The sequence below is a fragment of the Aotus nancymaae genome, unplaced genomic scaffold, assembly GCF_030222135.1.
Source record: "Aotus nancymaae isolate 86718 unplaced genomic scaffold, 86718_ANA_hifiasm-v0.15.2.pri h1tg000089l, whole genome shotgun sequence".
NCBI lineage: Eukaryota > Metazoa > Chordata > Mammalia > Primates > Aotidae > Aotus > Aotus nancymaae.
Window position 1 is genome coordinate 2215250 of NW_026988504.1, and position 26218 is coordinate 2241467.

Consider the following 26218-nt stretch of genomic DNA (forward strand, 5'->3'; position numbering starts at 1 on the left):
TGAAGAAGTAACACACAAAATCAGCACCAAAATGCCACCGAACACAGCAGTGGTGGAAGCTGGAAGTGGACGGTGTGATGGCCTCAGACTCCAAACATGGAGCATCTCCCACCTGGAATTCCAAACCACTAAGCCACCAGCGCCAGGCAAAGACATCAACAGACACACACTGGCTCAAACACATGTCCTATTCACCCACTCAGGAACCTAGTACAGAAAGAAAAAGAAAAGATGATTCCCCAAACGGTGGGAATAATACAGGAACAGTAAAGGCACGGGACCCAGAAAACACGGGCTCGAACCTGGGATGGGGATAAGCCGCCTCTGCATAGCCCAGCAGCCTAGGAGGGAGCAGGACGGCTCCAAAGGAGAAGAAACAGACTGCCCTCGCCAGCCAGCAGCAAAGCCAGAGAGAGGGAGCAGCCGAGGTTTTGGGAAGAAACGTGTGACGGTGCACTGAAAAGGAAGGGAACAAAGAATCGAGGTGGGCCAGGCGGGGTGGCTCACGCCTGTCATCCCAGCACTTTAGGAGGCGAGGTGGTAGGATCACCTGAGGTTGGGCGTTCAAGACCAGTCTGACCAACATGAAGAAACCCCGTCTCTACTAAAAATACAAAATTAGCCGGGTGGGGTGGCATATGCCTGTAGTCCCAGCTACTCAGGAGGCTGAGCCAGGAGAATCGCTTGAACCCGGGAGGTGGAGGTTGCAGTGAGCTGAGATGGCGCCATTGCACTCTAGCCTGGGCAACAAGAGCGAACCTCTGTCCCAAAAAAAAGAAAAAAAGAAGCAAGTCCATTATTAACTCCAGAAAAGCAAAGGCGCCATAATAAACATCATAGATTCATAATATCACATTAATACCAAAAAAAAATCAGTCCACTGGACTTCATTAAAGTTAAATACTTTTGTTCTAAAAACACTATTACAGAGCCGGGCACGGTGGCTTACACCTGTAACCCCAGCACTTGTGGGAGGCTGAGGCAGGTGGATCACAAGGTCAGGAGTTTGAAAACAGCCTGAACAACATGGTGAAACCCCATCTCTAGTAGAAATACAAAATTAGCCGGGCGTGGCGGTGCATGCCTCTAATCCCAGCTACTTGGGGGGCTGAGGTGGGAGAAGCGCTTGAACCTGGGAGGCAGAGGTTGCAGTGAACTGAGATTGTGCCACTGCACTTTAGCCTGGGCGACAGAGTGAGACTGTCTCAAAAAGAAAAAACCCACTATCACAAAACAAAAGGCCCACCAGACTGGAATGAAATATATGCAAAATGGATTCCTGGCAAGGGACTTCTATCTAGAGTACACAGAGAACTTTTGTAACTGGAGAAGACAAAACCCAAGTGAAATAAAGGGGGAAGATTCAAACACCCACTTCACTGAGAGAGAAACAACTGGCAATCGAGAACATGCAAAGAGGCTCCACAACATGAATCAAGGAAATGTAAATTCGGGAACGCCCCAAACTAAAACCACCTAAGTGTCCATCAGCAGATGAGGGTATGACATGCACATGGCAGGGCCCTGCAGGCGATGAGGTGCAGTGAATTCCCAACACGGGCAGCAGGACGAGGCTCAGAATAATCACGCACACCCGAGGAAGCTGGACAAAAAAAGAACGCACGCCGTATGGTTCCACTTCTGTAAAACTCTAGCAAATGCACGCTAAACTACGGTGACAGAAAGCCGATCAGCAGTTGCCTGGAGATGGGGAGGGAGGGCCCAAGGACTCCTGGGACAGGAGGGAGGGAGGGAGGGACAGACAAGTTCACTGTCGTGACCGTGGCCACAGCTTCACAGGGGTACACACATCAGAACTCATCACACTGGACACTCAGACACGCAGTTTATGACACTTCAATCACACCTCAATAAAGCTGTACAGTGATCATAGTATACTGTCTTGGCCATAAAAAGGATTTATATCATCAGATAACACCGTACGTGGGTTTAAACAAAAATTGTGATAATTATATTGGGTGGGGCAAGGGACAGCATAAAAAAATCTAAGTCCAAATTCTTCCATAATAAGAAACCATTCCATGATGTCTGCACTTTTGGAACAGAGGAGGAGGAGGAGGAGGAGGAATGGCGTAAACCTGCCCTCTGAGACAAGCAGCCGAGGGAGCTGCCTCCACACAGTGGGACCTGGGCACATCAGGAGGGTGGGAAGGGGCTGGCTTGGTTTTGAACAAGGATGTGCCGCTTTCATAAAAACCCAACTCCCAGCCATCTGACCTGGCAATTCCAGTTTCAGTGCATGCCCAGGAGAGACGAAAACACGCTCGCAGCTGCCGGAAGGTGATGGCAACCCCGAGTAAATGAAATGGCCCCCACCATGCAACGGGTCATCGTTAAGCAGAAACAGGAATGAGGCCCTGACAGGGCTACAGCACGATGAACCCTAAGCACGTGCTCAAGGAAAAGGGTCTGACACAGAAGGTCACACCTTGTACAACTCCACGTGTATGAAATCTCCACAATGGGCCAGCCCGGAGACAGATGCAGATTCATGGCTGCGAGGGGCAGGGAGCAAGGGGATGACGGAGTGACCGCTTAATCTGTAAGGGGTTTCTTTTTGGGGTGATAAAAACGTTTTGGAGTTAGATGGGGTAATGGCTGCGTACTGTAAATACACTAAACCCACAGAACTGCACACTCTAAAGAGGTAACTGCATGGCATGTGAATGGTGTCAATAAAGCTGCTACCAGGAAAACACCCTGACCCCCAGAGCAAGGCTGGCATCTGGCTGGCCCTCTGCAGATGCACACAGGACGCTCCAAGCTCCAGGAGGGGCCCTGGGAGAGACTCCAGAAGCCCACAGGTGGGTGGACACTCCCTCTTTCCTCCCTTTCCCGGTGCTCCCCCTGCTCCTCCTCCCCGTGCCCATGGGAGGCTCGGCAGCTTCTTGCAGTCAACCACCGGGGACTCTGCTAAAAGGAAGTTCTGGAATCCCACTAGTTTCGGACACAGCCACCCACTGTGGGCCACAAAGAGCCTGGAGTTCTCCACGGGAAGACCCTCATGCGAAGACAGGGAGAAAGCACAAGGTCCTCCAGCACATCTCCCAACATGCAATGACAATGCCTCCTTCGGCCAGGTGCAGTGGCTCACGCCTATAATCCCAGCACTCTAGAAGGCTGAGATGGGAGGATCACTTGAGCCCAGGAGCTCAAGACCAGCCCGGGCAACACAGTGAGATGCTGTCTACACAAAAGATTAAAATAAAAAAGTAGCTGGGTGTAGTGTACACGCCTGTGGTCCCAGCTACTCAGGAGGCTGAGGCAGGAGGATCACTTGAACCCATGAGTTGGAGGCCACAGTGAGCCATGATTGTGCTACTGCATTCCAGCCTTGGCAACAGAGCAAGACCCCGTCTCTAAAGAAAAAGAAAGAAAATGCCCCATTCACAGACACCCCCTGCTTCTGCCCTTCTCCAAACCCTGCAGACGTGGGCCAGGCCCCAGGAGCTGCAGGGGAGTCCCCAGAAGCCACACTAGAGTCTTGGCCTCCACCGCCCAATGTGGTACACCTCACACCCCACCCTCCAGGCTGAGTCTCTGGAGGCCTGGCAACCCCACCCACAGCACCTCCTCCCCAGTCTGTCAACACAGCAGCACTGAAGAAACAAGCTGCCCAGGAATCACCAGACCTACAGCAAACACCCCAGCAGGCCTGCCCCATGGAATGGCATCTGGGGGGGCCTCCAATGAGGGGCCACAGTCCTGGCGCAGGATGTCGTGAGCAAGCTGGAGAGAGCAGAGCCCAGGCAGGCAAAGCTGGGTTCCCGGGGTCCCAGCCCCGGAGCCTCAGCATCAGGGAGATGGAGCCTCTTCTAGGAGCTGGAATTGGCACAGAGCAACCCAGGACCCCACCGCCCAACTGCCTGCCGACACAGCCAGGGCCTCTGTCAGTCAAGGGGGCCATCAGGCCAAGAATAAAAGTAAAAAGAAGGGACCAGGACCAGTCATGCCTACACTTCCCATCCAAGGTCTCCAGACCTGCAGACCACCTCCCAGATCAGCAGCCACGGGGAGGCGGCCAAGGGCGAGCACAGCCTGTCCTCTGTTACCAGAAAGGAGTCCAAGTGGTTTCTCCAGCAACTCAGGTTTCTGGAGTGTCGAGGGTCACTCTGCCGATCACAGCCTGCTCCAGAAGCAGTAACCGAGCACAGGCCCAGCCGGTCCGGGGTCTCCAGGGTGGGCAGAGGAAAGCTCGGCACCGCCCTGCTAGATGAGGGGACTGTGGAGGTGTGGACTCCGCCCGAGCCACACCTGTGGCACTACCACACAGACCCTGACTTTCCAGGTTTCATACTGGATCCCTTGATGCAGACGTCATATGAGCCATCAAAGAAAATTTGCAGAATGTAGACAAAGCATCAATAGCATAACCTGGCCACCAGGAAATCCACCTGCCCACCCTGCTGGGGTGTCTTCCTCAGGGCCACACCGCATGAGGGCTTGCCTTTCTCACTCTTTAATATCAGGAACGAATCCCCGTCATCCAAGCACACAGACCCCGTGTCGGCTGTTCCAGTTTGCTGGGAATGCCTTTGAACATGGGTTTGCCTGCTCGTCCTCACCCCAAGCTGCAAGGCCTCGGGGGACAGGTACCCTCCACCCACTTCCAGCAGGGTGGGTGCCCCTTGAGGGAGCTCCAAGGGTGACTTTCATTAAAATATTTTCCTATTTGACAGGCAAAACCTGATCCCAAATCAAAAAGGGGGTGGACACAGGACAGGGCCCCTGCTGCCTGAAGACACCAGGTGGGGTCTCACCGAGTTCTTTGGAGCCCTGGCTCTCGCTGGCCAGCTCCCCCATCTTCACCAGGGCATCAAAGTAGCCTTTGGCTGCATATGTCACACCTGGAAGAGAAGAGAAGGGAGCAGTTATTTCCCCCGTGGGGGACAGGTGACAAGACCCCCCAGCAAAAACACAGCAGCCCCTGCGTGGACAAGCCTGGAGAACACCCAGCTTGCTGTGATTTCTGGGTTGGACAGAACCATCTCTGGTTGATCTACTTGTCTCACCCCAATCATGAGGGCTCACTTGACTCTAAGAACAGTTACTGGTTCAGGTCCTGAGCTATTCAAGTCAAACTGCCGAGTGCTGATCCCTATCACATGCCACCAGGCAGGGAGGGGGAGGGAGTGTTGGGCCGAGTGACCTCATGAGACAAAGAACCAACCCTAGGCAAGGAAGCCGCAGAGCTGGGCAGCAGGAAGCCGCTTCCCCACAGACCCCCATGCTGAGCCTGCAGTGGGAGCACACACGGTGTCAGACCAGGTCTCCCGCTTGGGAGCAGCTCACGCTGTTCAGAGGAGAGCAAATGCATCTCTTGGTCTTGTCACTGCCAGAGGGGCCTCCCCTCATCTCAGAGGCAGAGTCTGATCTCATCAGAAGTGGGCGTGAAGGGCTCCAGCAGTTGAACTCCTCCCCGGCCACAGGGAGGGAGCAGGCTCCAGGAGAGCCTGGGTCTCCTCCTCAGGGACTCTGGGGAGCGCCTGGCAAACCCCTCCACCTGACAAGGAGCCCCACCCGACCTCCAGGCTGCAGAAAGGGCGAAGCAAGGCCCTGGAGAGCAGCGTAATTACAATTTCTAATCCATTTTCTGCAGAACCCACTTAGGGGCTTATCACTGGGCACTTTATCAAATTTTATTTATATACTTTTCAATTAAGAGCGCGCATATGCTCTGCAGCACAAGACCGTGTCCGCAGGGGAATGGGAAGCTGCTGTGGCCCGGGAGGGGTGGCTTCCTAAGAGGAAAGGAAAGCAAAGCGGCACAAGTGTGACTCCGGGCAGCTGGCTGCGGCTATGGTGGTGGTGCTGCCAGGACAGCCGCGCTCATTCCTTCGAGGCCATCGAGAAACAGAGGAGGAGGAAAGAAAGCTCCGAGTCTCTGCACTCAGCCCGCCGCCCTCATGAGGAACCAAACGGGCAGAAAGGCCCGGAAGGAACCCGTCTCTTGGCAGCATCAACGGGCTGACTGAAGTAGAAGGGCCTGCTCAGCCGGAGGAGGCAGGCACAGGCCCCAGCCCCACCGCGACCCACTCAAAGCGGCCTCCACACCACTTCCCTGAGCGGGCGGCTGGCAATGAACCCACCGCTCGGAGCCGCGTGATGGCTACCACAGACTCACCGTAGACCAGGCCACCAAGGGTCCTGCAGACTAGTGGCTCAGGAAAAGGAAGCCAGTCTGCAATGAGCAAGAGCAGCCCCATCTCCCAGGGTGGGACCTTCTGGACTCCGGATTCCCACCCGTAATGCCCACGATTCAGACCCGGCTGGGAAGAGATGGACAACTGGCCGCATTCACAGGATGGAAACGAGCTGGGCTCGGAGAATCTGCACACCACAGGCCACGGCCGGAGACCATGGAGTCGCCGCGCTTGCCAGTCCTCTGCACCCACCTTGAGCCGGGCCTCAGCCTTCCTACTCTGATTCAGGAGCCTCTTCCCAGAGTCAACATCTCACACCAGAGGCAAAGGCAGCTCTCCCTGGGACCCCCAGGAAGTTACCCAGCAAGTGGGAGCACCGTAGGGAGCAAAACAGGTGCAACTGCCACCAGGAGGCCACACCAGCTCTCTGCGCAGCCACAGGCTCTGCTGCCGACTTCCACTACCTTGACCAAGAGGCTGGGGGACAGGGGTCAATGCCATAGCCAAGATCTACACTGTCATTCAGACCCTGCAGGCCAGGCGCGGTGGCTCATGCCTGTAATCCCAGCACTTTGGGAGGCTGAGGCGGGCAGATCACAAGGTCAGTAGATCGAGACCATCCTGGACAACATGGTGAATGAAACCCAGTCTCTACTAAAACGCAAAAAATTAGCCAGGCATGGTGGTGCGTGCCTGTAATCCCAGCTACTTGGGGGGCTGAGGCAGGGGAATTGCTTGAACCCAGGAGGTGGAGGTTGCGATGAGCTGAGGTCGCGCCACTGCACTCTAGCCTGGCAACAGAGTGAGACTCCATCTCAAAAAAAGACAAAAAGACCCTGCAGACTTCTGCTAGAGAAAGGATGGCTCCTTAGGACAATTTTGATGACTATACCCCTGTAAAGGAGGAGCAGGGTGGAGAGAAACAGGACTGTTCCTGGGGCAGCCATGGAGGGGCCCCTGCAGGGTGGGGCCCAAGGGAGCTCCGTGTCCCCTTCATGCCCACAAGGAAACGCGAAGGCCACCTCCACTAGACATGGCAGGCAGGCACAACTGGCCCACCTGGAGAGTGGAGGAGGAGGGCAGTGCCAGAGACAGGCCTTCTGCTGGGTGCTCAGGTGGGGTGCTTTGTCCCCGGGTGACAACGAAGTAAAGGTAGTAGAAAAAGAACGAGGACTGACCAACTCCGGCCCCCTCCTTGCTACCTCTAACCTGGCACCAAAACTGGTCAAACAACTCCACCCGACCCGTGGGTGCCGAAACACCAGGAAGCTGTAGAGGAGCCACAGATGCGGGGCGCGTCTTGGGAAACACATCATCTCCTCCCTGCTAGCGGGTGTGGATTCTGCTTATGAAGATGCTGCAGTTAGGACAGACACGGTCGAGGGTACAGGGAGCCGGGGATCACCGCCCAAAAACCGCAAGTCCCCAACCGTGGCAGGACTCAGCCATGAGCACCTGCAGGCCCAACGGGGCAGGCATGGAGGGCTTCTGGGGAAAGGAAGAGACTGCCCAGCGGGACGGGAAGACCCAGGTGCACCAAAGGCCCCGAGGTAGAGCACCTGGGTGGGGTGGGGGCAGTGGGAAGTGTCTCAAGAAGACAGTGGGAGGAAAGGAACAGCCCTGGAGCCCCCAGTCCCCCATGCCCTCTGTCCTGGCTCTCTGTGGTCAGGAGCCGCAGGGTGTTCACTCAGAGAGGTGACGCGGGTCCCAAAGCCAAAGCCGCTGCAGCTACCAAGAGCTTCATCCCAGCTCCGATCCCACAGTTTCCACACAATTCTGAGGGCCTGACATCTGCATCCCTCCTGCCTCCAGATGCCACAGGACAAGAGCAGCCTGCATAGCCAGAAGCGTGCCGCCACGGTGACAGCAGACAGTCCAGAGCGCAGGGCTACACCTTTGCTCAGAGAGCCTCTGTCGGGCTATATTTCTGGGACCAAAGACCTCCTTTTGCTCCTGACCAGGCCCCACAGGCTGTGCCCAAGTCCATCTGCCAACCCAGGAAGCAGCTCCCACCCCACGGGGCCAGGGAGCAGTTCTACCTGCCAGCGCCTTCTCGTAGTTCTTCCCCATAGCGATGAAGTTCCGGAGGCTGGGGTTGAACTGCTCCATGATGGTCTGGAAGAAAGCAGAGAAGAGAAGAAATGGCATTACTGGCAGAGGTCACCCTAGTGACTCTGAAGGGTCTGAACACAGAGGAGAAAATCCAGAGCAGGCATCGCCTGCTGTGGGTCGAGGCCACAGGCGCTCAAGCTGGGCTTCCCAAGTTCAAATCCCGGCCGTGCCCCTAACCAACCTGAGCCTTGGTTTTCACATCTCTACAATGGGGATAAGATGAGACCCTGCCGCAGAGGTGCTGGAATCGAAGGAGCGCCTCTGCACGGTGCAGCAGGCAGTACGCAACTGGCGCTCCAATGTACCGCTGCCGAGGTGCCGCTCCATTGGCGCAGCTGAGTCAGCCCAGAAGGGCCCCCCACCAGCCACACACAATCGCTCAGCTACACCAGCACCCTCTCCCACTAAAATCCTACTCAACACATCAATTACCAGACATCAGCTCTGATTAGTGCCATCACAGCCTGATCTGCAAATGCCACGCTATGAATAATCCAGCGGCTCTGGGTCTGTTTGCCCGACGGATGGGCATCTTGGTGCCAAGATCAGCAGTTCTTAGACTCAAGAAATTAGATTTTCACTGGGAAGGCCAAATAAATGTTTTAATTACATGGCATAAAAACAGGCACACACAAACAACCGCCAAATGAGAATTCTACCAGCACAACACGCACTGACTGTCAATGGCCAACCCCCACCAGCAAGGGCCGGGGAGCAGCTCCAACAGAAACCCCGGCTCAGCCACCTCCTGTCTCTTCCGGTCGTTTGTTATGATGTGATCCCGATCTTTCCTGAGGATCACAGGAAGGGAAGCCGCCCAGCCAGGTCACAGACAAGCAGGAGGCTGTGGGGCCCCCACCCAGCCCCAACCTGTGGGCAAGGGGGTGGCGAGGGAAGGGCAACTCCATCCTCCACCCCCTCCCAGCACCTGGCCTCAGCCTCCAGAGCCACCAGGGCAGATAGAAAGGGCATTTAGGGACAAGAAAGCCACTCCCCACCATGGGATCAGGCTCCAGAAAACCCGCTATTTGACGTGTGCTCCATCCCCTGCCCTGAGAGATGGCCAGGGTGTGTGTGCTCTTGGGGAATGAGGCCCCGAGTTCTGTGCTACCACCAGGGCTTGCAGCAGGCCGGGTGCACCTCAGTTCTGCATCTGCTGGAACCTCAGGTGGTCATGTCACCCAGCCAGGTCCCAGGGCAGGTGTCCCTTCCTTCCTGGATACAACAAAGGTGAGGGCACCTCTGTGTGCTGGACCAGAGCCTGTGTGCACGGGGGTGGGGGATGCAGCAGCCACCCAGCCACACCAAGTTCTGTTCTCACAGAGCCAGTATCTTGTAGAGAGGGCAGGACAAGGGGGCCAGGGCTTCTGCAGAAGTGAGATAGGCGTGCTCAGCGAGACGTGGAGGGCAGGCAGGGAAGCACTTCCCATGCCAGGGAGCAGCGGGCAGGCTGAGGCAGGCCCACGACAAGTTCCTGGGAAAGCAGGACCCGGCATGGGGGTGGAAGGGGCCCAGGGGAGGCAGGAAGAGGAAGAGGAGTATGGGACAGCCCCTGAGGCCAGGCTGCACGAAGTTACGGAGGGTCTGAGCAGAGCGATGGGCCAGCTACATTTAGAGATCCCACTGGGTCGGGTGCAGTGGCTCACACCTATAATCCCAGCAATTTGGGAGGCAGAGGTGGGAAGATCACTTGAGCCCAGGCATTCAAGACCAGCCTGAGCAACATGGCGAGACCCCATCTCTACAAACAATTTAAAAATTAGCTGGGTGTGGCAGTGCATGCCTATAGTCCCAGTTATCCAAAAGGCTGAGGTAGGAGGATTGCTTGAGCCTGGAAGGTCAAGGCTGCAATGAACTGTGATTACGCCACTGCACTTCAGCTTGGGTGGACAGAGCCTGACGCCATATCTAAAAAAAATAAAAAATAAATAAACAGAACAAAAGAGATCCCTCTGGCTGCTGAGGGAAGACCAGATTTTATCCAAGGGCTCTGGCGTAGGCTGGGAGACCCATCAGAGGCTCTGGGATTCTCAGAGGAGAGGCAGGTGCCACGCAGGCCTCTGTTCTAAGGACGGGGTTGCTGCAGCAGAGGCTTAGCACTGAGCTAAGAAAGCCCTCAGCACTGAACCAGGAGCCTGGGCGCTTTCATTCCCAGGAGTGCCTGAGAGCGAGGGCAGGGAGACCACACAGGGAATGAGGTAGGACAGGTCCAGCGCCCAGGAGAACATGAGCCACAGACGACACCTGAGAGCTACCAGCAGAGAGGTGAGCGCTGGGACCTGGAGCGCTCGGCAGCCTGGTTCAAACTGACTGCGCAGACCGGGACGGCGGCAAAGGCGGTCAGGGAATGCTGTTGGATGTGCGTTTATGGTAATGAAATCCAGCAGAAGTGGGGCATCAGCCAAGTGAGGTGGGTGCGGCTGGGTCTGGTGCTCTGGTGAGTGTGCACAGACACAGGTGTGTGTGCCTACGTTCGCGTGCGTCCCCGTGTGCACGTACATATTTGTGCGTGTGGCTGCTGAGCTGCAGCATCAAACATGTTTTCCACCCTATGTGACAAGGTGTGAAAACGCTACCAGAGGATGGGCGTGCCAGAGCAGACCCCTCGCTCACAAGAGCCCCACGTGCTTGGCTCCAGGACCGTGCCACCCCCCACAGGCTCCTGGGCAGGACCCTGGGTGGAAGAGGAGGCTCCACCTGAGACCCATGAGCTCCACTAACACCCTGAGCGGCAGGAGAAACAGGCCAGGAGCCACCCAGTGCCAGCCAAGGCGGGTCAGCATGGCAGCCATGCACACCGTGTGACGCACGGGGCAGCCTCGAGGTTTCGCTTCCTTAGTGCAGCAGCTGAGCTCACTTGGAAGGAATGAGGAAGTGAGCGGGCAGGGGACAGCCGCCAGGCCACCTGGGCATGGCCATGCCTCTGTCTGCAAGAGAAGGGTGGTGCCCAAAGGCAATGGCAGCAGCATGGATTCCACTGGGCTGAAATTCTAAGCGGGAACTCCCCTTCCAGGGCAGAAGGGCCAGTTCCTCCTTCTACATCTGCATACAGCGCCCAGCCCCTGGGCCAAAAGAGAGGCCTTCTGTGGAGCCCTGCCTCAGGCACCCGCAGCAGGTGTCACCCACCCTCCTCCAGGCTCCTCCCTCTCCCGGGAGCCACAGGAGAAACCCAATGGCCCATGAAGAGCCCAGCGCCTCTGGTGGGAGCCCAGCTCCCGACAGGCGTCTCTCTGAGCCCGGACCGAGTCCATTCCATCATCCTAGAGCTATCCCAACCCTGTGGGCCCGTGTGGAGGCCCCCAGCATGAGGAGAGCCCACCGTGGGGCACACACTGCAGTCCAGCCTCCACCTCCACTTCAGGAGCCAGCTCCCCTAACCGGGTCAAGGTCCTGGTCCGGCGGTCTGTAGCCAATGGGCTTTGCAGTGCCCAGGGGTTCCCCAGGTGGGGGCAGGGGAGCCAATGACGGGAAGCTCCAGCTCCTCTGGAATGAACACCCACAGCAGCAGCACCGGGTGGAGAACTCTGTTTTCAGTCACACCAACATGACTTTTCAAGTCACTGAACAAGTGTCTCTTTTCACAGGATGCCACCAGGAAGGACCTGAGCTCAGATGCTCAGACACCCAGATGCCCTGACAGTGCAGGGGGATGGGGAGGTCTGTGGGCTTTAACGGGGCTAGTATCCACACCAAAGGGCGGCAAAACAGAACAGCCCAGGCCAGGAGGGAGGAACTGCACAAGAAAATGACTTCCAGCCCTCAGAAGGGCCACCCCCGTGCAGTGGGTCTAAGTGAGTTTAAAGCCCAGCTGTCCACACTGAGGGCGCCCAGGGCCGCACTGGTCCTCACGACCACGATAAAACTCAAGGGCTCCTGGGCGGCCACAGGCACAGAAAGAGTTCCCGGGGGCCCATGCTGTGACCCCGTCCCCGCTGCCAGGACAGAAATCCTACACCATGAGCAGCCACCGCACTGTCCTCAAACCCCAGGACCTGTACGGCGCGCATGGAGCTCTGCTGTGACCCGGTGACCGCGCGCTGGCTCCCTGGGCAGCGCAGACCTCCAGACTCGTGTGTTCATTCACTATTCACCAGGGAACACTTTTCGCACCCCAGGTGGGGTCCTGGGGTGCCTGCCCACAAGGGGCTCCCAGACATGCTGTGGAAGGCTTCCCTCCTAGAACAGAGGCCATGCAGGGCCAGGTGAGAAGCCCCTGCCCAGGGATGCTGGCAGGCTCGGCTGCCCTCCGGCTGGGACGCACATAGAAAAGGATGTCTCACAGGCCTTGGATGGCATGGACCCAGCTGTCCCTACTGCAGCCCCCAGGGACCCTAGGTGCGCATTTCTGCAGGTACGAATGGGAGGGCCATGTCCCCCAGCTGTAGAGGTGGCCGTCAGAGAACGTCGACGAGCCCAGGGAGCCCTTCTGGCTGGCGAGCTGCTGGACACTGCTGGCCAGCCTGGAGACTGATGGCCAGCATGATTCAGTGCTGCAGGCCGGCCCGTCCAGAGTGGGCACAAGGTCACAGAACCGTAGTCACCATCTCCTCCCAACTTGGGGAACACAGGGAGGGTGGCCAACATATTTAGAGAAAAGAGCTTTGCCAAAGGACTTTGCTCTCCCACCCACTCTGGGCTGTGCTGGGGTCCAACTTCCGCCTGCCCACTCAGGAATTCTGTTTAGCCCCCGGCTCTCCCTCCTGTGACGCCACCTCTCCAGCACTTTCCTGGCAGCGTGGCCACAAACAAAAGCAGTTCCTCTGCTGACAGAGAGTGACCTCCCCCTTCCCTCCAGCCCCTCCAGGCAGATGCCAGGGTGGGAATGTCTGGCCAGACCCTGGGCCTGCGTGCGTCTGTGCCCATGCATGCACATACACCCGCATGTGCATGTGTGTTTACCTGTGTAAGTACACTCAAGCGTGTGCTGGACACATGTGCCTGTGTGTGGTCAGGCTGAGCCATGTTTCCTATCCACTCAGAACAAACTTAAGAGAAAAGGTTGATGCTGGGACCCTCCTGGCTGCCTTAAAGCCTCATCACCAAATCCTTACCCGGCCCTGCCATGAGAGTCCCTGTCCCATCTTACACACGGGCAAGGTGAAAGTGAGGCTCAGGAAGGCAGGGTCCTGCCCACTAGCTCCTAATGGAGCCCAGAGTCCTGGCTCCAACCTTGCTGCCCACATGGCCAACCTCAGCCCTCTGTCCCCATCGGTCCTGGTGCTGCACTGGACAGGCTCCCTGAGGCCACATTCCAGCAGTATCAGGAAAAGGGTGACTTGATCCACCTGGCCTCTCCCAGGACAGCCAATGCCCAGAGCAACTGACTGTTGCGGAGAGGGGCCCTGCCTACCCACTCCCTCACCCAGGGACCACCACAGCTCCTGAGGGTCCAGGCTGCTGTTACCCACTGGACCACTGCCCTCACTTCCACCTCTGTCCCAACAGGCAGAAGCAGGTGCCAGTTGCGGGGCCAACAGCGCCAGAGAGGACTCTCCCAGCCCACTGTGCCACCATGGCCACGGCATGAGGGCCCCACACACAGACACGGACCCCACAGCACCCACGGCTCTGGTCCATGTAGACCTGGTGGGCCCCTGCCTAGGACACCAGGCTCCAGAGAAGGGCACACAGGACAAAGTTGAGCCCAGAAGCCCCAGGTCATATGTCCAGCACGGGGGGGGAGGGGCAGGAGGGACTGGACAGCATGTGGACAGTGTCCAGCACGGAGGGGCAGGGGCGGGAGGGGCTGGGCAGCATGTGGACAGTGTCCAGCACGGAGCGAAGAGGGGCGGGAAGGGCTGGGCAGCATGTGGACAGTGTCCAGCACGGAGGGGCAGGGGCGGGAGGGGCTGGGCAGCATGTGGACAGTGTCCAGCACAGAGGGGGAGGGGAGGGAGGGGCTGGGCAGCATGTGGACAGTGTCCAGCACGGAGGGGCAGGGGCGGGAGGGGCTGGGCAGCATGTGGACAGTGTCCAGCACGGAGGGGCAGGGGCAGGAAGGGCTGGGCAGCATGTGGACAGTGTCCCGCATGGAGGGGCAGGGGCAGGAGGGGCTGGGCAGCATGTGGACAGTGTCCAGCATGAAGGGGCAGGGGCGGGAGGGGCTGGGCAGCATGTGGACAGTGTCCCGCCAGAGGGACTTCAGGGTTTGCTGTTCAGGGGCCACAGGCTCAGTTCCCTTGGCTGCCAGAGGGGTTTGGGGGCTCCTGCAGGGAGAGAGCATCGGGAATGTGGCAGAGTCCTCCAGGGCCACTGCTGACTCCACACACAGGAGTACTGATGAGCTCCAGACCCTGGAAGCTGGCTCACGGGGCAAGAGGAGTGGGGCTGTGGGGGTGAAGGAGCCTGGGTGGAGTGGTGTGGAAGGTCCTGTCCCTCTCTAAAAACTTCGACACTTGTCCTGGAGGATCCTTCCTTTAGGAATAAAACCAACTCCAGGAGCCCAGCTGGGAAGGCTGCCTGGAGGAGGCAGATCTTGAACTGCATCTTGCTGGGTTCAAGTCACAGAAAAACTACAAATGCATATGCGTGGATTTAGAACCAGATGCATGGAAGCTTCTGGAAGGAACTGGCCCGCAGGGTGAGGACGGAGGCATGAAGGTGGGCTGGAGCCTAACGGGATCCCAAGGGGAATGGTGACACATCAGGCAAAGACAGCACCCTCGTCCTCACCCTCCACAGCAGGGGTGCAGCAGCTCTGCCTCCCTGTGGGTAATAATGGGGACCCCACAGTGCAGGGCAGGAGGAAACTGTATGGCCAAACCCCTCTGCCAAGCCAGGGGCCCCCACCCCAAGCCCCCCCAGGCCATGAGACCCCAAGGAACTCAGGCCCCGGCCGGGCAGCAGGAGCACACTGGAGGCCAGGCCGGCCAGGCCGGAGGAGACACGAGGAAAAGCTCTGCAGAGGACTCTAGGTGCCAGAAAGGAGGGGCCTCTCTGGAGGCAGGAGGGGAGCCAGCCTGTTCAGAACAGAGGAAGCTGGTCCCCCGCCCTGCCCCAGGGGGTCAGGAGGGGCCACTAGATTCTCCAAGGGTGGCTTCAGCATGGTCTGGCTGACCCAGACTCCCCCCAAAGCCACACAGGACAGACAGATGGAAGGGATAACCCAGCCCCTCCTGGAAGCCTGAAGGGAGACCCTGAGGGCAGGTCCCACCCATACCAGGGACTCCTGCAGGGCTCAGGGCAGCCTGGCCACGGATCACAGGGGTCGGGGCTCGGTGTGAGGGGCTAGGATGTCCCCAGCCTAAGGTGGTAGCCCCAGTTCTCAGCCTCCAGGACCACCCTGAGAAAAGCCATTAACGTCATAATAAAGTGACTTGTGCCTTTGGCGTGGTGCCCAGGTATGACCAGAGGTGCAGGTGGCCTCCCGTCAGGAAGGGCCAGAGGTCCAGGGACTCCTTCCCTCACGCTGCCTGCCCTACCCATCAGAAGCCTGGGATTCCCCAGGACAGGGACCATGGATGCTGCAGCTAAAAACAACATAGACAAATGCCAACCCTCAGGCCAGCTCCCGAGCCAGGCGCTTCTGCCCTCCGCCGCCAAGAAGGGCCACATGGCCATTGTCCTGGGCCCCCAGCCCCAGCCTGGGGCCCCGCTTCCCTTTCAGGGTTGTGGCAGCATCACCCTCCCGTGGGCCTTGGACACCCACACGCCCTCTGCAAACGTTCTCCTGGGATCTGCCACTCTCAGGTGCCCCAAGTCTGAGCCCTCCTAAACAAGGTCCCCAGTAGCAGAGGTCCACAAGGGCAAAAGTCGGATGCCCCAATCCAGCCCGCATAAAAGGAGTCGTGGCTCAGCAAAGTCCAAACACAGGACCAAGCAGCCTGGCCACTTCCTTCCTGTCCCAGAGGCACATCCTGCCCGCCCAGCTTCCCGGCTTCAACAGGGACATAGCCCCTGACAGACACCTTCCAACGTCCGGCCACCCGGGCCTGGGTCACAGAACTTATCGGCAACTGCTCAGCCTCACAGGGTATCCGGGCCACCCAGAACGATGCATTCCAGCTGCCTTTTGCCTGTGGCCGGCACTGAGCTGGCACCTCCCCAGCTGACTGCTCGTCCAGTGGAATCAGCTGCCCCTATGGAAATCTTCCCATTGTCATAAACTGCGGGCTGCTATCTGACTAAGGTCGGAGGAAAAACCAGCCTGCAGACAGACAGGTGGCCGCCTCTAGACAGCATGGAGGACGCAGCCTCTCCAGTAACTGCTGCACCTGCGTTGCAGGGTGGGGCCCACTGGGTGTCATGGCTGAACTGTGTCCCCTCCCCAAACGTACACGCTGAAGTCCTAACCCCAGCATCACAGAGTGCAACTGTGTTTGGAAACGACGTCTTTACGGAGGTGATTAAAGTAACTGGGGTCACAGGGTGGGCCTTTTCATAAGGCCCCCATATGACTAGTGCCTTATAAAAGGGGAGAAGAGGCCACAGCCGCCACAGGGATGACTGGGCGCTGCGGCCATCCTGTTTGTGCACCAGTCTGTGGCACTGCGTCAGTCCTCCTCCAACATGGAGAGGCCCGATCACTAGGTCACTCATTACCACCAATCGCAGAACCAAGTCTGGTCACCACCTGGCCTGCGTTCATCCCCGAGGCCACGGCCCCATCCTCCCCTGTGAAGGCACTGGCTGGGTCTTTAGGGCTGGGCTCATTGCTGAGGAGCCACTGTGGCCAGGCAGGGAGGCAGGCTTGGAATACCTCCACCGCTCCTCCGCCCGCCAACCTCAGGCCAGGCAGGTGGGAGGTGTGGGCCCCGGGCTGTGGCCACAGACAGCAGCACCAGCACCCAGGAAAGCAGAGAGAGCAAGAGCCTCGGGGCGGGGCCTCCCTGCTCTCCATCACTGACCTCTGACCTCCGAAGGACTTTCAGTTCTACAAGCTAGCGATCATGGCCACCACTTACCCTGTACTCTCTGCGAGGAAAGACGATATCGTCTCACTGAATTAATGAGAAAACAGGTCCAGCAGCAAGACGCCTGCCTGAACTCCTCGAACTCCTGGACAGAAGGGCAGACGCACCACACACCGCTGGAGAGCCAGAGGGCCCCGGAGTTGGCCTGCCGGTTTCAACGGGCTCAGCCACTCCAGCTGATGGGTGAGGACACACTTCTCCCCCCGACTGAGGATCCCATCAGGCAGGGACACCCAGGACCCACACAGGAAGCAACGGCAACAAGGCTGCCCAGCAGAATGCCCAGGGCAGTGTCCGCTGCAAGCAGTGGCAAGGCCTCCCCGGTGCCAGGACGCTGCAGGGCCTGGCCGTTCCCAGAGCCAGAGTGTGAGACACAGTGACACCGCCCAGGCCCCCAGCATCCCAGCTTCACAGTCACCTCCCCAGATGGGACTCCTGCCGCAGCCCAGGGCTCTGTTCCATGGCCTGGGGCCGCCAAGGCCCTGGAGTCTCAGCCCAGGGGCAGGACAGGCGGAGGCTTATGCTCCATCCACGCCTAGACTGCATGAGGATGGGCCTTCCGTGGCGGCAGGGAGCCAGTGGAGGTGGACACAGGCCTCTTCTGCCAGACAGAGTCGCCCATGGAAGAGGGGCTGGACAGGCCCCACGACAGGCCCAGAGGAAAAAGGGGATGGAGGGACCCATATCCACTTCAGGTGGTGGCCTCCACCACACCCACTGGTTTAAAAGCCCCACCTGGACCGCACACAGTGGCTCACGCCTGTGATCCCAGCTTCTTGGAAGGCTGAGGCATGAGAACTGCTTGAACCCAAGAGGCAGAGGCTGCAATAAACCAAGGTCACGCCACTGTACTCCAGCCTGGGTAACAGAACAAGATTCTGTCTCAGATGAATAAATTAATTAATTAAATTAAAGTCCCGTCTGGAAGCTGCAGGGCCACTCTCCTGCCACTAGCAGCATCCACCCAGACCACGCTTGGCTCCGGTAAGACAAACCCTCTGCTGGACAGATTCCAGCTCCTGTGGCCAGGGGGCACCCTCCCCCCACCATCCTCACCCCACCCTAATGTCAAGATGCAGCTCGTTCCTGGCACAGGCACCTGTGCCATCCCTGTGCACTCCACCATTCGCATCTCACAACTCCCAATGGGGCAGCCATGATGTGCAGGTAGTCATCTGGCATGGCTCACCTCACCTGCTGACTGTCCCGTGCCACAACCAAGCAGGAGGCCTGGTGGTTGTCTGAAAACCTGTTGATCAAGAGAGCGCCAGGGTTCAGTGGTTCATACCTGTAATCCCAGCACTTTGGGAGGTCAAGGTGGGAGAACTGCTTGAGCCTAGGAGTTTAAGACCAGCCCGGGCAACATAACCAGACCCCATCTCTACCAAAAATTAAAATTGAAAAACAATTAGCCGGCTGCACAGGTGAGGCAGGCCTATGGTCCTAGCTATTCAGGAGGTGAGGCAGGAGGACCGTGTGAGCCCAGGAGGTTTAGCTGCAGTTGAGGTGTGATCGCACCACTGCACTCCAGTCTAGGAATAAAAGTGAGACCCTGTTTCCAAAAAAAAAAAAGAGAGAGAAAAGAAAGTACAGTCACAAAAACGGCAGAACAGGGGCTTAGATAATCCGAGACACACTCGGCAGGTGTTCCAGCAGTAGCAGTCCCGGCGGTCCAGGGGCAGGTGCCCAGTGGACAGGCGCAGTCACCACCAAAGCTGAACTGCGGCTCAGAAACCAGACCCTCCATGCAGAGTAAACTTTAGGAAAACCCTACCAATTTACTTCACATGATTAAATATAAGACTATTTAAAAATCTACCCCAACAATTAATTCTAAGACAACTGTTCCAGTACGTATAAAATAAAAACTCTGAGAGAAAAGCACCCTGCTTAACTGACAGCCTTTTCCCCTCCAAGGGGGCCCCCAGCACCTCACGGCCCAAAACTTCAGATCTGACGGTGCCGTGCGCACCCCACACCCACTCATCAGCGTGTAGCCTAGAGCACTGAGGATACCGAGGCTGGTGCCACCTGACCCAGGACAGGCCCCGGAGCCTTTAGGGACCCTGGGAGCATGCTGCCCAGGGAGCAAGATTTGGCCAAGGTCATATGGCCAGGGGACAGATCAGGCAAAGCTCCTCCCTGCACTCCTGGCAGAAGCCCAAGGACCAGGCAGGATCTTCCGAGGCTCAGGGATGACCAAACCAAGAGCTAGCAGAGCAGGCTCCGTAGCCCAAGTCGCAAGGACCAGAGGAGGCTGGGGGATAACCTGCGGGAGCTGCTGGGGCATCACTGTGCCTGCGGGCAGAAAGGGCCCCTCCCCAGGAGCAGATCCCCAGCCTGCCCCCGAGAAGACTCCTTAGCACAGGATGGGCTCAGGCTCTGCCTCCCACCATGTCCGCAGCCGCCTCCTCTCTTGTCCCCTTGGTGCAGGACCAACACCAAGCGCCCCTGGACACCGCACGAGAAAGCCTTTAGCCTGCCTAGGCCAGCCCCACGCCAGGGCCACCTCCTCAGCCTCCACGGCCCACGGCCCTGAGAAACAGGGATTTCAACCACGAGAGGTGTAAGCTGCCACCACCTCTAGGGAGCCCTCAGAGGTCGCAGGCCACTGCTCAAGGAGCAGACAGCTGGAGCGAGCAGACCCTCAGCAAAGGCGGGACAGTGATTCAAGCATGAATGCTCCAGAATCCAGAAACAAGATGTGTTCATTCCCAAATACCAATGGGTTCCCTCACAGGCGGACCGCCATTCCCGGCCCAATACAGGCATCTGGGGGCAGGGTAGATGGAGTCCCTGCAGTCACAGAGCCAAACGGGTCCCTTCTCAGCCTCCCCTTCTGCCTCTGTTGAGGCCCCTGGAGTCATCGTGCAGCTGTATAGGCACAAGCAGGGGCCGGGAATGAATCAGCGCTCGCTCGGGGGAGTTGGGAGTGCGTTGGAGGTGGGTGCCAGCTCCATCCCCGCCTGTCTGTAATTACTAGGGAGTTTAGCGCAGTCTGTGAGGGGGCGGCTGACGGCACCGGCCACCCAAGTGCAGAGCTTCCAGGGACCATGGGCTCTGTGCAGCCATGAGGATGCTTCCCTATCCTGGGGCCTCAAGGAAAGTCACCCAGACGAGGTGGCCGGCAAGGCAACATAGGGCAGACCCTGGCTCGGTGCAAGGAAGGACAGGAGCCAGCCTCAGCCAGCAGTCGGTGGCTCCCCACTCCCCCAGAGGGGGTGCGGTCATGGTGGTAGCCACAAGCAATGCCAGCCCAGGGCAGCCGGCAGAGAGGGCCATGCAAGGCTGGGTGGGGACAAGTGGTGATGTCTGGCTCTGCTCGCCACATCCCACTCCTGCAGTGACCCTGGGGTTGCTCCCCCAACCAGAGCCCAGACCCGTTAACTGGGGAGAAGGGTGGGCCTGCCTCCTGGAGCTGGGAAAAGGATGGGCCCCTCCCGCTCAGTGGCCAGGTCACACACCACTCCTCCCCTGCCAGACCACCTATCCTGGACAGCTCAGCTCATGGTGCCTGTGGCCAGGAGACAGGGCCTGGCCCGGAGGCCTTGACCTCTGGAAGCCTCAGTCCAGAACAAGGCATCAGCAGGTACACAGCTCCCAGCAGCCCCCACCCGCTGCCCTCCCCTCTAACGGTGGCCCCTGATAGCCCAGAGCAGCACTGGCCTTCATTCTAGCTCTGAGCCTCAAGTCCACTCTGTCAGTCCCATGAGCCAACTGACCTGTCCAACAAAGAACACCTGCTCAAGGTGGGGACAGCAGACATGGCAAGACACTCGTGCCACCCAGCCAGGAGGACAACAGCACCGCTCCTGGGAGATGCACCGCTGCTAAAGGCTGGCGGTAGCGAGGGCGGGTGACACGGACCATGACACGCACATGGGGAGGAAGCGCAGGCCGGGTCCGCGCAGTGACAGCAGGCCCAGTCATCCCGCGGGAAGATGGTGCCCAGGGGGGCTGCCTGAGATGTTATCTCTAAAAGCACCGCATGCACGTGTGCATGTACACGCATATGTACACACATGGACATGCAAATATACACACACGGACACGCACACATGCACATGCACACCCAGCTGAGCTCAGCACCATGAATTCTCTCCTCTTCGGGTGCCATGTCTGCTGCTCCCCAGGTAGGAGGCTCCAATGCCAGGAGGTACCTGTCAGAGACCCCCCCCATATCCAAATGGAGGGGTGGTGAGCTCCGCACACCCTGGGAAGAAGCTGGATGTGGCCGAGAGGAGCAGCCAGGCCCTGAGCAGAAAAGCCAGCAGCGGACTCCCTGCCACCCAGTACACGACGCCCACCTGGCACCAACCCTTACCAATCACACCAGAGGCGGCAAACCCAACTGGCTCCCAGCTCCAGGAACCCTGTGTCACCCGCCTCCCGGAAGCATGGCTGCGGTCTGGCCAGGCTGGCTTCCCCACCAGCTGCCAGAGTGGCCAGTCAGGGCCAGGAGCCTCGGCACCAGGAAGGCCATGGCCACAGCTGTCCTGTAGCAAGGACTCACACCTCCGCAGATGCTCTCCCACTTCACATGTTCTGACAGGCTGTGGGCCAATGGCACTATTCCCAGAAAAGGTGCTGGAGCCACCACACTCCAGGTCATGGGTCACCTGTGCACCAGGGCTTCTCTGAGGACACAAGACCGTGAGGAAAACACCCCTCTGACAGTCGCCTAGTGCCCCAGGAGCCAAAGCCAGCAAGGGAGGCAGCTCCTCAGCACACGGGGATGCTCAGTGCTCCCCCAGCAGAGCTGCAGTTTCAGCAGCCTTAATTCTAAAGGCCACTCAGTCATCTGGGGGAAGCAGATTTCAACACTCCGTCCCTTGATCTGGGCCGTTACCAGGGCTACCTGAGTGTGCGCCGGGACAGGGCTCTTGTGAAGGAAGGCATCTTCTTTGACTTGCCCTCCCAACCCATGCAAGGCCCAGCCCAGGCTCTGCCCCCAGAAGGTTCTCGGCAGACACTGGAAAGCCCTTCTACTCCCCTCCCCTTCACCTTCCATGAAATTCCCCGAGGACAAAGCTCCCAAGGGAACGGAGCCACCAGGAAAGAGGTCAAAGTCTGTGTTACAGATTCTTACCGGAGAGAGAAAAATCAAACTGCACATTTCATTCTCGCATTTTTAATCAGCAAAGCCAAGGACAGGCAACCTCCTTTGCCAAGGCGAACACCACTCAGAACTGCAGCTGAGGCCAGGCGAGGGCCAAACCAAACAGCGGAGCCACATCGCGGGTGACACACTGAGCAGGCCACAGCCCGGCCATTCCAAGAGGCACTGCCAGGGCTCTGCGTGCGCCAACCCAGGCACAGGTGTGGCAGCCCCTGGAAGGGATGCCAGAGGCAGCACCGTCCCGGCAGAGGATGGAGCTCGGCGCTGCCTGGACCGGCTTGACCGGCCAGGTGTGCACACGGGTAGCGTTGTCGGTCTCCCGACTGTGTCTCCGTGTGGGCCGGGTTTCTGCCTGGCTGACATGCCAAAGCTGCCCAACCAGTACCGGCACTACCACAGCACCCTGAGCTCCCCAGTGACAAAGCACAAAAAGGTAACAGCACCAGGACCCAAAGACTCAGCAGTCAGGCCCCAGGAGCGGCAGCAGGAGCCACCTATCTACAAAGCCAACCCCGCCTGCCTGCAGCAGCAGCGCCAACCTCTCACCAGAGCAGAGTGTTACCGAACGGATCAGCCCTTCAGACACCTACGGCCGACTGCGACCAGCCCGGCTAAATCAAATCACCAACCGCCACATCCTCACCCGGGGAAATCACCAATCAACCCGCCCGCCAAGTACAAAGCGCAGAGCCTGTGTGTTTCACGTGCTCCAGACCTGCTCCTCGAATCCACAGGGGCTCAGAGTTCCCACGACCTCAGTCGTGAGTTTTCCTGCCACCCTCCAGCCGACAGATTTCACTCAAACCTACAGACGAATTACAGCTCCATCTAGGTGATGGCCGACTGCCCGGCCAGGAGAGTTTTATCAAAGGTGAACACGGGGTCAGTTCCCCAGAGCAAAACCACTCCATGCACGCCCCCCAACTTTCACCACGAAAGTTCCAGCTTTCTGGTTTCAGCGCAGAAGCAGAGAAAATAGGAGAAAGGTGCCGCCAGTACTTTTCTGCCACCCTCTGCAATCACGAACAAGTCGTAACGGAACTAATGACTAATAATGCAATAAACCCGCCTCCCTTAACAGCATGTGCTTCCAGAGAAACAAGGGCAGAAACGTCTGCCACAGACTCTGTGAAACCAAACAGAAAACCCCAGGGGCTGCTGCTCCTTTCCCGTGCGACTCCTGAGGTCACTGCGAATCCTGTTTACCGGTGGTTCTGACAATGGCTATAGGGCTGATCTAGTAGACCGCACCTGACTTACAGACTTACAGACTGACGCGGCCTCAACTTCACAAGCTTTATTGAAAGCTGAATTCAGGTGCAACCTGCCCCTCCCGCCTCCCGCCTCCCGCCTCCCGCCTCCCGCCTCCCGCCTCCCCCCACCCCGCTCCAGCTGGAACCAGAGGGGCCGCTCCAGAAGCCTCCATCTGGCTCTCCAAAGCCTGAGCGCTAAGAGGGCTTCGCAGGCCCCTGGCCACGCACACCTTGGCCTCCTAACACACTTAGAAACTGTTACTCTGCCGGGCAGAGCGCAATCCGGTGAGGCATGAACCAGCAACTGCCGGGTAAATGCCCACTCCACTGGTCACCCAGCCTGTCACTGAACCTTCAGACAGTTCTGAAACGAAGCACATCTTTGCTGTAACAGATTGCCCAGGACCCAGGGTCACCCAGGGCCAGGGTTTCTTCTGAGAAAATGCCCCCCAGGAGCTGCTGCGCTCAGGGGTGGGGGTCTGGACCGAGAATGGATGCTGAAGAAAGAGGAAACCAAGGGCCTGTGGGTCGGTATCTCAGCGACAAAAACCACGGGGAGGGGGGCGGCAGGGTAGGTTTCCAGCGGGGCTCTGCGGCCCTCGGATGTGAACCTGTCATTTCACAGACGAGAACGTGGATGCCACTCTCAACACATCTAAAGCGAAGGCAGGCACGTCAGCCTCCTACACAATTAGTCTTCTCCCTCCGCGGTTACGTAAGATGATGGATTATCCGTCCACACATCCAACCTGCCCGCGCTCCGACCTCCCACCTCAGGCCCTGGCAGCGGCGCAGGGCAGGAGTTGTGGAAAGGGAAAGCCTGTTGAGAAGGAAGTGCCCGAGGTTCGCGCGACCGCGCCTGGAGGAGCCCCACGGTGCCGCCGCGCGGGCCGCGGCCTGCAGGCAGCCCCCACGCCGCCCTGGCCACCGTAGCCCCTGGGCCCGCCGCCCCCGCCCCGCCCGGGTCTGCGACAGCCCAGACAGGTCGGAGGACTCCCGGGGCCCCGCGCGCGGCTCCGTTCCCGCGGACGCCAGCGTGGGCGCGCGGCGGGGCGCGCGGCGGCCGAGCACGGCCGTCGGGGCGGGGAGCGCCCCCCAGGCCTGGGGCTGAGGCCGGCCCGGCTGCCTGGGCGTGGGGTGGGGGGCAGGCGGGAGGCCACCTGTGAGCGGCCGGCGCTGGGCTCGCCACCCACGCAGCCCAGGGCCCCTGCGGCCGCGCCGGGAAGACCCCCGAAGTCCCGGCCTCCTAGCCCCGCGCGCGGCCCCGGGGCCGCCCTGGTCGGGCTCGGGAGAGCCGGCGGCGCGGAACTCGGGCGCACCCGGAGCGCGCTCAGCTTGGCTCCGGAGTAGCGGGGAGAACTCACCTTATAGACATTTTCCGTGAGCCGGTGCATCTCCTCAGAGCGAGACAGCGACATGGTCGTGGGTCCCGGCTGCACCACAGACCGGAGCGGGGGCGCAAACGGCGTCGGCGGCAGCGGCAGAACAGAAACAAACGCAGACCCGAACCACAGAGCTCAGCGTCCGGCGGCAGCCACTTTTATAGCCGTCTCAGGCCCCGCCCCGCCCCAGGCCCCGCCCCAGCGTCCCGCCCCCGTCGCGCCCGCATCACCGCCTCCGGTCCCCCGCCCCCGCCCAGCGCTGCCGCTGCTAGGCAACCTCCAGGCCCCGCCCCCGCACCGCCCTTTCTATTGGTGGGTTCCGGAGACGGGGGAGGGGGGCGGGATCAGAGGCGGGGCCTGGTGGCCGGCTCCAGGCAGCGATTGGTCGGCGGCGGCGTCGATCCTGGGGGAGGAGGGGGAGGCGCGGCGCGGGCTCGGGCTCTGGGAACAGCCTGAGGGGGGCCCAGCAACAGCCGGGCTGGGGGTGGGGAGGCGGGGGCGGGGTGGCGCAGGAAGAAGGAGCAGAAGGTGGGGGGAGGAGAGCAGGGGGGCGCCGGCGGCGAGCGCGCATGGAGGCGGCACTTCGCGAAGTGGCACTTCGGGGCAGGGTCGCGGCCTGGCGCTGCGGGGAGGGGACCCGAGCGGTCTGGGCGCCGGACGCCGCGGGCGGGGCTTACAGGTGAGAGAAGTCCCGACCCCGCCGCTTTGCAGGTGAGCCCGCCGGGCGGGCGGCGACCCCCGGGCCGGCCCCTCAGGGCAGAGAGGAGAACCCTGGGGGCGGGGTGCTGCAGGAGAACCCTGGAGAGAGCTGGGCCCTGGAGCGGGGGTCCACTTGGAGAAATTGGATTTCGGGGGAGCACCGTGAGGAGCGGACTTGGAGGGAGGACCCTGGAGAGACGGGCAGACGGCGCGTGGGGCTCGGGGCTGGGATTCCGGCGAGGGAAGGACCCTGGGGGAGGACGGTTGGGGAAGAGGATCTTGCGGGAGGGCCCTGGGAAGGGGGATTTGGAGAGGGGACAGGGGAGTTTCCTGCTGGAAGGCCTGGGGACAGGGCGACCCTCAGGGAGCGGGAGGACCCTCTGCGGGCTGGAGATTCTCGTTGGAGCCAGTTTACTTGGGGAGAGAGGTCTCCGGGGAAGGAGGGCCAAGGGTGGCGGGAGACGAGTGGCCCCGAGGACTCATGAGGTGGAAACCCTGGGGGATGGAAGGATGGAGGAGTCAGAGCCGCCTCGTTTTTAGGAAGGGTCTTGCTTAAGGGTCCTCCCAAGGGGATTAT

General features: G+C 59.5%; 1 protein-coding gene across 6 annotated transcripts in view; it reads right to left on the reverse strand.

Moving 5' to 3' along the window:
- The window catches only part of BAIAP2 (BAR/IMD domain containing adaptor protein 2), a 77706-nt gene extending 52634 nt beyond the window's left edge, over nucleotides 1-25072 (reverse strand). For 3 of the 6 annotated variants that reach the window (XM_064369561.1, XM_064369556.1, XM_064369560.1), the window contains exons 1-3: nucleotides 24925-25072; nucleotides 8204-8279; nucleotides 4782-4868 (exon numbers count right to left, since the gene is read on the reverse strand). In XM_064369561.1, coding sequence (XP_064225631.1) covers nucleotides 4782-4868; nucleotides 8204-8279; nucleotides 24925-24978 — 217 coding nt within the window. In that variant the 5' untranslated portion in view covers nucleotides 24979-25072. The remainder of the gene's footprint in view (nucleotides 1-4781; nucleotides 4869-8203; nucleotides 8280-24924) is intronic. The other 3 variants (XM_064369557.1, XM_064369559.1, XM_064369558.1) reach the window with 1 other exon arrangement.
- Nucleotides 25073-26218: the final 1146 nt, after the last annotated feature.